General features: G+C 43.6%; 1 protein-coding gene across 2 annotated transcripts; it reads right to left on the reverse strand.

Annotated features, from left to right (window-relative positions):
* Positions 1–20: 20 nt before the first annotated feature.
* On the reverse strand, positions 21–9660 carry wdyhv1 (WDYHV motif containing 1). 2 transcript variants are annotated; one of them, XM_034125327.1, is made up of 6 exons: positions 9513–9660; positions 2882–2981; positions 2763–2813; positions 2537–2676; positions 2110–2234; positions 21–510 (listed from the first exon to the last, which is right to left on the reverse strand). In XM_034125327.1, the coding sequence occupies exons 1-6, from the start codon at positions 9572–9574 to the stop codon at positions 374–376; spliced, it is 615 nt and encodes a 204-aa protein (XP_033981218.1). In that variant the 5' UTR covers positions 9575–9660; the 3' UTR covers positions 21–373. The 2 variants fall into 2 exon arrangements, with proteins under 2 accessions (XP_033981218.1, XP_033981217.1); XM_034125326.1 differs by lacking the exon at positions 9513–9660 and having other exon boundaries at positions 2882–3188.
* Positions 9661–10601: the final 941 nt, after the last annotated feature.

Genomic DNA, 10601 nt, shown 5'->3' on the forward strand with positions numbered 1-10601 from the left:
GAGCTCCGTAATGATACTCGTGACTTATCATAAACACACAGGTTTATTTACACACAAACAGCAACATTTTTCAGTCTGACCTCTGACCCTGAGGTTTGTTTACAAAGAGTCAACTGTAAACAACAGACTGACAACCAATCAATAACAAGAATACAAATAATATTTATAATAATAAATGATGATCGATAGTTTTAAAGCGGGATATCCCAAACATTTTATTAGCACGATGGAGACGAAGATAAAGCTGCTGAAGATGGTGAAGGTGATGAAAGTGTGAAGGTGATGAAGATGAAAGTGATGAAGGTGAAGGTTAAGAAGAAGGTGAAGGGGATGAAGGTGATGAAGGTTAAGATGAAGGTGATGAAGGTTAAGGTTAAGATGAAGGTGATGAAGGTGATGAAGGTGAGGCCCCCCCCAGGTGTGTCTTCAGGAACTCCTCCAGACTGAAGACCCGCCCCCAGCCGTAAGCAGGGCGCATACTGATGAAGTCATCAAGGTTCATCCGGCTCTCTGAGGAGAAACAGTGACGTTATCATTAGTTATTAACGTCATCGAGATGTGAACAAACAGTTACATCACAGTGATGCAAGGCTTCCCCACTCCCACTGCTCCTAGATAGATAGAATCAGAGGATGAAACCCTCTTTAATGTTCTCAAATGCAGAGTACACAGCACACAGTGTCATGGGTTCTCTGCTGTGAACCCATCCTAGTACCGGGAGTCTATTACCAGGAGTCTAGTACCAGGAGTCTAGCACTAGGAGTCTAGCACCAGGAGTCCAGTACCAGGAGTCTAGTACCAGGAGTCCAGTACCAGGAGTCTAGTACCAGGAGTCTAGTCCCAGGAGTCTAATGCCAGGAGACTAGCACTAGGAGTCAAGTACCAGGAGTCTAGTACCAGGAGTCTAGTCTAGTACCAGGAGTCTAGCCCCAGGAGTCTAGCACCAGGAGTCTAGCGCCAGGAGTCTAGTGCCAGGAGTCTAGTGCCAGGAGACTAGCACTAGGAGTCTAGTACCAGGAGTCAAGTACCAGGAGTCTAGTCTAGTACCAGGAGTCTAGCCCCAGGAGTCTAGCACCAGGAGTCTAGCGCCAGGAGTCTAGTGCCAGGAGTCTAGTGCCAGGACACTAGCACTAGGAGTCTAGTACCAGGAGTCAAGTACCAGGAGTCTAGTCTAGTACCAGGAGTCTAGCCCCAGGAGTCTAGCACCAGGAGTCTAGCGCCAGGAGTCTAGCGCCAGGAGTCTAGTGCCAGGAGTCTAGTGCCAGGAGACTAGCACTAGGAGTCTAGTACCAGGAGTCAGGCACCAGGAGTCTAGCGCCAGGAGTCTAGCGCCAGGAGTCTAGTGCCAGGAGTCTAGCACCAGGAGTCTAGCACCAGACGTCTAGTACCAGGAGTCTAGCACCAGGAGTCTAGTACTAGGAGTCTAGTGCCAGGAGTCTAGTAACAGGAGTCTAGTGCCAGGAGTCTAGTGCCAGGAGTCTAGTGCCAGGAGTCTAGCACCAGACGTCTAGTACCAGGAGTCTAGTACTAGGAGTCTAGTACCAGGAGTCTAGTGCCAGGAGTCTAGTAACAGGAGTCTAGTAACAGGAGTCTAGTGCCAGCCGACTAGCACTAGGAGTCTAGTGCCAGGAGTCTAGTCTAGTAACAGGAGTCTAGTCTAGTACCAGGAGTCTAGCCCCAGGAGTCTAGCACCAGGAGTCTAGTACCAGGAGTCTAGTGCCAGGAGTCTAGTGCCAGGAGACTAGCACTAGGAGTCTAGTACCAGGAGTCAAGTACCAGGTGTCTAGCACTAGGAGTCTAGTAACAGGAGTCTAGTCCCAGGAGTCTAGTGCCAGGAGTCTAGTCTAGTACCAGACGTCTAGTACCGGGAGTCTAGTACCAGGAGTCTAGTACCAGGAGTCTAGTACCAGGAGTCTAGTATCAGGAGTCTAGCACTAGGAGTCTAGCACTAGGAGTCTAGTACTAGACTCTTAGTGCTAGGACGGGTTCACAGCCGAGAACACATGTCACTGTGTACTCTGCATGTGAGAACATTAAAGAGGGTTTCATCCTCTGATTCTATCTATCTATCATCATGATGATGTCATCACTCCGTTACAGGTGTTTTACCTGTAGTGTGTATGGGGGGGTAAGGGGGGGGGGGCATCTTCCACGAGCCGTCAGAGTTCTTCATGTGCGATCGATCGGACGCAAAGTTCAACAGGAAGCTGTGAGCGGGAACAACACGCAACTTCCTGTTGAGAGAGGGAAAGTGATGTCACTTCCTTCAGAGACACAAAACACATATTTTACTTATTTTCCTGATTACCTAATGCCGTTACGCACCGCTAACGATCACACCTGTTCACTCAGAAGCTCACTCAGGTGTGTGTTCAGGTGTGTGTGACCTGTGTGTTCAGTTGTGTCTGTGTGACTTGTGTGTTGAGGTGTTTGTGACCTGTGTGTTCAGGTGTGTGTTACCTGTGTGTTCAGGTGTGTTACGTGTGTGTGACCTGTGTGTTCAGGTGTGTGCTACCTGTGTTCAGGTGTGTGTTACCTGTGATAAGCTGGTCGTATCCCCCTCTCACTCCTCAGAGCCTCAGAGGAGTAACGCTTCAAGCTGCAGGGAAACGGCAGCTCCGAGTCCAGATCATAAACCACAGAAGACCTCGCCTGCAGCAGAACCACGTGGTAATCCTGAAACACAGCATGACCTCATTAGTGACATCGCCGTGACATCACCATGACATCAGTATATGCTAATGAGCTGTGACATCACAGACCCAGACCACCGGCTGCCCCCCCCGTCCAGACGTCTGCCTCCACAGAGGAACCTGAAACACATACATTATATTAAATGATATTAAACCATATTACATTACATATATCTGTGTGTTCTCACCGTTCTATTCTCATTGGAGATAAAAACTACAAACATGTCCTCCAGCTGAGCAGCGTCCTCTCTCCTGAAGAACTCACAGAGACACCAAACATTCTCCTCACTGCAGAAGAAAAACGTTGTAGTTCTACATGGTGTAGTTCTACACAGTACATGTTGTAGTTCTACACAGTACATGTTGTAGTTCTACATGTTGTAGTTCTACACAGTACATGTTGTAGTTCTACATGTTGTAGTTCTACATAGTACATGTTGTAATAATAATAATAGATTTATTTTGTTAGCGCTTTTACAGGTGCTCAAAGACGCTTTACAGATATAGTGAAAAGAAAAGAACAAATAAATATATATAGTTAAAGTTAAAGTCAAATAATAAAAAAAAAACAATCACACATTCAAAGCCAGATTGAAGAGGTGAGTGTTTTGAAGGTGGTGAGGTCAGTGCAGTCTCTGATGGGTTGTGGGAGTGAGTTCCAGAGGGAGGGGGCAGCGACGGAGAAGGCTCTGTCCCCCCAGGTCCGGTGATTGATGCTGGTGGGGATGGATAGGAGGTTGGCTTCTGATGAGCCGAGGCAGCGGGAAGGGGTGTGGTGGTGCAGCAGGTCTGTGAGGTAGGGGGGGTGTGGTGGTGCAGCAGGTCTGTGAGGTAGGGGGGGCCTGATTGTTGAGGGCTTTGTAAGTAATCAGGAGGACTTTGAAGTCGATTCTTTGACGGACGGGGAGCCAGTGGAGGTTCTGGAGGACGGGAGTGATGTGGTCTCGGGAGCGGGTGAGGAGGCGGGCAGCAGAGTTCTGGATATGTTGTAGTTCTACACAGTACATGTTGTAGTTCTACACAGTACATGGTGTAGTTTTACATGTTGTAGTTCTACACAGTACATGGTGTAGTTCTACATGTTGTAGTTCTACACAGTACATGTTGTAGTTCTACACAGTACATGTTGTAGTTCTACACAGTACATGTTGTAGTTCTACACAGTACATGGTGTAGTTTTACATGTTGTAGTTCTACACAGTACATGGTGTAGTTTTACATGTTGTAGTTCTACACAGTACATGGTGTAGTTTTACATGTTGTAGTTCTACACAGTACATGGTGTAGTTTTACATGTTGTAGTTCTACACAGTACATGGTGTAGTTCTACACAGTACATGTTGTAGTTCTACACAGTACATGTTGTAGTTCTACACAGTACATGTTGTAGTTCTACACAGTACATGGTGTAGTTCTACATGTTGTAGTTCTACACAGTACATGTTGTAGTTCTACACAGTACATGTTGTAGTTCTACACAGTACACGTTGTAGTTCTACACAGTAGGTTGTAGTTTTACACAGTACATGGTGTAGTTCTACACAGTAGATGTTGTAGTTCTACATGTCACATGTTGTAGTTCTACACAGTACATACTAGCCTACTGTTATCTTTCTGAGCCTACTGTTATCTTTCTTACAGTGCAGACGCTTTTCTGCTTGCTCTTGCCTCTGCTTACTTTTTATGCTGATTTTCCTATTCTTATTCTCTGAAAACTTCGAGCAGCGGCTCCTGGACATTAACTTATCACTGGGACAGTTATTCATCGTAAATAGACGGAGGGTTTCAGCCATATTTCAACATTTTTACGACGACCTCAGTCTTACAGTAGCGTGGCCTAGCAACAGCTAAAGCCTGGTAGGCTACTGCATGCTATTTAGCTTAAGCTAGTTGGTAGCAAAATGCCTCCGTTCTCTACAGATGACTTCCACAAACTTCAACAGAAGATGGCTGTGTTGGAAATGAAAATGCAACGGTTGGAAGTTAACGTGGAAGTGAATGGACTATGTTGTGGGAATAACACCACTTTACCAGTGTTGCAAGATAATGGAAAAGGGTATGCTAACTCACAGCTAGTTAGCAGCTACAAGGTTTCCAAGGAACAGGAGGGCTGTGTACTGGGTAATAAATCTACAAGTGGTAGTCCTCCCTGGAACTCTCTGGGTGCAAAGCCTAAGAGTAAATCATTTCCATGGGATTTGGGAGGACGAATAACAGGCAGAGCCCAGCGCTCTGAAATCTGTGATGCGACCGGCTGGCCTGCATTGTTATCACCCAGGAAGAGTGCCTCTCCAACCCCTATTCATACTAGGAAACAGCCGTGGACAGCTGCTAAAGGGAGAACTACAAACAATCCTCCTAAACCACCAAGTGTGCCAATCCAGAACAGATACGCTCCGCTGACCGAGAACCGGAGATCTCTTTCTGATGACCTGGATAACCCGTCCTCTTCACACAGCAGGGTAAGGACCAATAGCTACTCCAAAAGTAAAAGGCTAGAGGGAAAGCTAACGGCTGGGCCTGAAACTCTGATTGTGGGTGATTCTGCTGTAAGAGATGTAAAAGGTCTGTGTAGTAAGAACAACACCAAAGTACTCTGTTTTCCCAAGGATATGGTCTCCGACTTGGCTGAGAAGATCCTGCATATTGGGGCTGAACATCCGACTGTGAAGAATGTGGTACTACATATTGGAACAAATGATGTTGTGAAACAACAGTCAGAAGCGCTGAAAGAAGACTTTAAATGTCTGTTGGAAACTGTCAGCTCTCTAAATGCGGAGGTGTTCATCAGTGGCCCTCTACCGCCAGTCAGAAGAGGAGTGGAGAGATTCAGCAGACTGTTGCATTGAACATGTGGCTTTCAGCTGCCTGCACTGACCATTCTGTCCATTTTATTGACAATTTTAACTTTTTCTGGGATCGCAGACATCTTTTTAAGGCAGATGGAGTTTGCCTGAACAAGTCAGGAGTGAAATTGTTTATCTCTAACATATTCAACTGCCTGCGTCAGCAATCTGTTCCCTCTGCCAAGGACAAGCGGCAAGAGGAATCAAAACAGGAGAAAGACACAACACATTGCGCAGAAAACCCTGAAGAAGTATCACTGCACCCGCCTGAGGAATGTTCTGATTATGGGAGACCTATGACACAAATGGAGGAGTCTCCACTGCCCGTCACCCCCCCTGTCAACGCCTTGGAGGATACTCTTCATTCATCTCCCAGCTCTCTCTACTCTCCGCTCACCCTTTCACCCTCGCCCTCCCCCCTGGAGTTCGATGACCGCATGAAGGCGAGATGCAGGGTTGGCAGCATGTCCTTTACCCCCGCCCCTCAACGACGCCCACCAAAATCACCGAAGCAGAGACGCGCACCATCTCCCCCGTCTTCATCACTGTGCCTATGTCAACCACCTCCCAGAAAGCATCTGCAGTCTCCGAAGCCTGATAAGGATGTGTGTGTACAAAACGCAACAAACTTTTACTGATATGTGCTGGGTCCAGGCTCAAGGGCATATGGCACTCTCAACTCTTTCCAGCACATGCCGGGGCCCTGCCTGCCAGTAGCTTTGCCGATATCTGTGTTGATAGGTAATAGATTAAGAGCGGTAAATCAGCTTAGAAACAGGAAGTGCTCAAACGTTTGTGTGAGGTTATCAAATTTAGCAGTGATTCCATGTCAGCCACAGCTTGTCACAAAATGTTTTACTGATAGTGTATTTAACAAACTTAAACTAGCTTTATTAAATGTCAGGTCTTTGGCAGGAAAAACATTTTAAATCAATGATTTTATCACTGAGCACAATCTCGATTTTATGTTTTTAACGGAAACTTGGATTGAACAAAATAACAGTGCAGCTGTTCTTATCGAATCAACCCCTCCCAACTTTAGTTTTATGAGTCAGGAAAGAATGCATAAGAAAGGGGGTGGAGTTGCTATTTTGTTCAATGATTCCATTCAATGCAGGAAGACATCTTATGGGGACTTTGCTTCTTTTGAATATGTGGCCCTTCAGCTGAAATGCTCCTCTCGAGCTCTGTTCCTAAATATCTATAGACCACCCAAATACTGTGCAAGCTTTTTTGATGATTTTACTGAACTGCTGTCTATAGTGTGTATTGACTTTGACCGTTTAGTCATTGTTGGTGATTTTAACATCCATGTTGACAACCCCCAGGACAGAGGGGCTAAAGAACTGTTTTGTGTTCTTGATAACTATGGACTGACTCAGCATGTGGCGGAGCCCACGCACAATAAGGGGCACACTCTGGACTTAATTATCTCAAAGGGTCTGAATATCTCAAAGGTTGTGGTGACTGATGTTGCACTCTCTGATCATTCCTGTGTTTTCTTTGAGAGCTCTATTTCTGTTCACAAAAATGTTCAGAAAGAGGTAACCACAAAGCGATATTTAACTGAAAATACTAGGGAAATGTTTACTCATAATTTCTCATCCACACTTGCCCCTGCTAACATCTCAGTAAATGAGGTAGTAGATCATTTTAATTCAAAAATTAAAAATGTTATAGATACCATTGCTCCAACTAAGGTAAAGGAAGTGATTAGCAAGAAAATATCTCCATGGAGAAAGGCCATGGCCGTGAGAACAGAAAAAAGAGAGTGTCGAAAAGCTGAACGTAGGTGGCGAAAAACAAATCTCCAGGTTCACTTTGAAATCTATAAAGAGAGACTTGGCCTTTATAATTTGGAATTGAAAAACGCACGACAGTCTTTCTTCTCTGACATCATTACCAAAAACAAAAACAACGCACGTGCCTTGTTTGCTACCGTCGACAGACTAACTAACCCCCCAGTGTCAGTAGCCTCTGAATTTCTATCCACCAGGGCGTGCAATGATTTTGCCTCCTTCTTCACTGACAAAATTCAGAAAATTAGACAAGCAGTCAGTGCCTCTACATCAGGTACAGCAAATGTTTTGTCCCTATGTCCACCTAATATCAATTCAAACACCATGACACAATTCCATCAGATTAATGGTAAAAACTTAGAGGACATTATTCAACTTCTGAAATCCTCCTCCTGCTGCCTTGATATTATTCCAACAGGATTTTTCAAAGATGTTTTTCCTTGCATGGCCTCAGATCTACTTCATATAGTAAACACATCTCTTCACTCAGGTATTTTTCCAGAGGCCCTGAAAACTGCAGTCATTAAACCGCTCTTAAAAAAGAATAATCTAGATGCCTCAGTAATGAACAATTACAGGCCAATATCAAACCTGCCATTTCTAGGTAAAATCATTGAAAAAGTAGTATTTCAACAGTTGAGTAACTTCTTGCATTTAAATAACTGTTTGGATGTGTTCCAGTCAGGATTTCGTCCAAACCACAGCACTGAGACTGCTCTTGTAAAGGTCTTCAATGACATCCACTTAAACACAGACAGTGGCAGAACTTCAGTGTTAGTATTATTAGATCTCAGTGCTGCATTTGACACTGTTGACCACAACATATTACTAGACCGACTAGAAAACTGGGTGGGACTTTCGGCAACAGTTCTAAATTGGTTTGAGTCCTACTTAAAGGACAGAAAAAACTTTATTTCTATAGGTAAATACACATCTGAGTTGACAAATATGACATGTGGGGTACCTCAAGGCTCCATCTTGGGGCCTCTTCTCTTTAACATCTACATGCTACCACTGGCTCAGATAATGAAAAACAACAAAATAAGTTACCATAGCTATGCGGATGACACACAAATTTACGTAACAATTTCACCAGGAGATTATGCTCCAATTCAAACACTGAGTAAGTGCATTGAACAAATCAATGACTGGATGTGTCAGAACTTTCTCCAATTAAACAAAGATAAAACTGAGGTAATGGTTTTTGGAGCCAAGGCAGAACGTATAAAAGTTAGCGCTGAGCTTCAGTCTGCAATGTTCAAAACAACAGATAAAGCCAGAAATCTAGGTGTAGTCATGGACTCTGACCTGAGTTTCAACAGTCACATTAAAACAGTTACTAAATCAGCCTACTATCACCTAAAGAACATATCTAGGATTAAAGGACTAATGTCACAGCAGGATTTGGAAAAACTTGTCCATGCTTTTATCTTCAGTAGACTCGACTACTGCAATGGTGTCTTTACAGGTCTCACTAAAAAATCTATTAGAAAGCTGCAGCTAATTCAGAACGCCGCTGCTCGAGTCCTCACTAACACTAAGAAAGTGGATCACATCACTCCTGTTCTGAAGTCTTTACACTGGCTTCCTGTGTGTCAAAGAATAGATTTCAAAATATTGTTGCTGGTTTATAAAGCTTTGAATGGTTTAGGCCCAAAATACATGTCTGACCTACTGCTAAATTATGAACCATCCAGAACCCTCAGGTCTTCAGGGACTGGTCAGCTTTCTGTCCCCAGAGTCAGAACTAAACATGGTAAAGCAGCATTCAGTTATTATGCTCCGAATATCTGGAACAAACTCCCAGAAACCTGCAGGTCCGCTGCAACTCTTACTACTTTTAAATCCAGGCTGAAGACTTTTCTTTTTGCCGCTGCTTTTAATTGAACTATTCACATCTTAAACTGCACTGTAACTTTTAACTTTTATCCATGTATTTTTTCTTTTAATGTTTATTTTATTATCTTTCCTTTTTAATGACTGATTTTAAATGCAATTTTTAAAATGTCTTCCATTTTTGTAAAGCACTTTGAATTACCTTGTGTTGAAAGGTGCTATATAAATCAACTTGCCTTGCCTTGCCTTGCCTTGCCTACATGGTGTAGTTCTACACAGTACATGTTGTAGTTCTACACAGTACATGTTGTAGTTCTACATGTTGTAGTTCCACTCACCAGTAGCAGCTGGTATATTCGCATTTTTCGCGGCTCGGTTTGATTTTCTCTTCAAGCGCCATGTTGTGGTGTCACAGTGAAATAACTCCGGCAGCTCCACAATGAGGTGTCACAGGGAAATAACTCCGTCAGCTCCGCGATGAGGTGTCACAGTGAAATAACTCCGGCAGCTCCACGATGAGGTGTCACAGTGAAATAACTCCGTCAGCTCCACGATGAGGTGTCACAGTGAAATAACTCCGTCATCTCCACGATGAGGTGTCACATTGAAATAGCTCCGCGATGAAGTTTTTTTTTATATATAAAAACGAAAAATTGTATCGACACAATTGTTTTACAAACCATCAAAGCTCATTATAACAGTCAAAAAAGTAACTTAGGGTTGATACAGTGCAAACATACAAACAACATATAGCAAACAAAAAATACAAATAAAATGTTTTTGCTTTTTGAAAGTGTGCAGGTCCTGTTCAAGAAACATAAATGAGCCCAATAAGGAGAGGTTTCGGGGCGTTTTTTGTCCGTCATGTATTCGAGCGATTTTGCAAAAACTTTGAATTAATTCTTCCATCCGTTGATATGAGGTTTAGCTTTCAAATATTTACACTTATGAATAAAACGTTTACTCAACAAAATCAAGTTGTTTACCAGAAAGTCCACGTTTTTATCCCTCACAAGTACTCCAGCTTTAAGACATCACATTTATAGGGTGTTCTAATATACCTTTAGGTTGAAGCCTGAAAAGCTCCGCGATGAGGTGTCTCAGTGAAATAGCTCCAAAACCTTTCATATTTAAAGGTCTCCTATTATACTATCTTTAGGCAGATATCATAGGTCTCAGATATATAAAGACATGTCTCTGAAGTGTTCTGCTCCAAACCCCAAACAGATCCTTGTAGGGCCTCCCCCCTCTCTTCCAGCTGTAACTAAAGAGCTGACTCTGGGTCAGTAGCTTTAGAGAGAGAGATCTCATCAGGAGAACTCTCCCAGCAGAAACTCAGCTAAATGCTGCCGTGATGAAACTCCATATCATGTTCCAAACCACATCAAGGATTCTCTCTGAAACAGTATGGAGCTCAAACTCTTTCT

Source organism: Trematomus bernacchii, unplaced genomic scaffold (genome assembly GCF_902827165.1).
Source record: "Trematomus bernacchii unplaced genomic scaffold, fTreBer1.1, whole genome shotgun sequence".
Classification (NCBI taxonomy): Eukaryota; Metazoa; Chordata; class Actinopteri; order Perciformes; family Nototheniidae; genus Trematomus; species Trematomus bernacchii.

What these genes read in the sequence shown, in the direction of transcription:
- wdyhv1 (XM_034125326.1), bottom strand. Translation starts at nt 3,055, where the DNA reads ATGTACTGTGTAGAACTACAACATGTACTGTGTAGAACTACACCATGT. An exon ending in TCTCCAATGAGAATAGAACG is followed by an intron (nt 2,814 to 2,881) that starts GTGAGAACACAC and finishes TATGTGTTTCAG; the next exon opens with GTTCCTCTGTGGAGGCAGAC. An exon ending in ATACGACCAGCTTATCACAG is followed by an intron (nt 2,235 to 2,536) that starts GTAACACACACC and finishes CTCTCTCAACAG; the next exon opens with GAAGTTGCGTGTTGTTCCCG.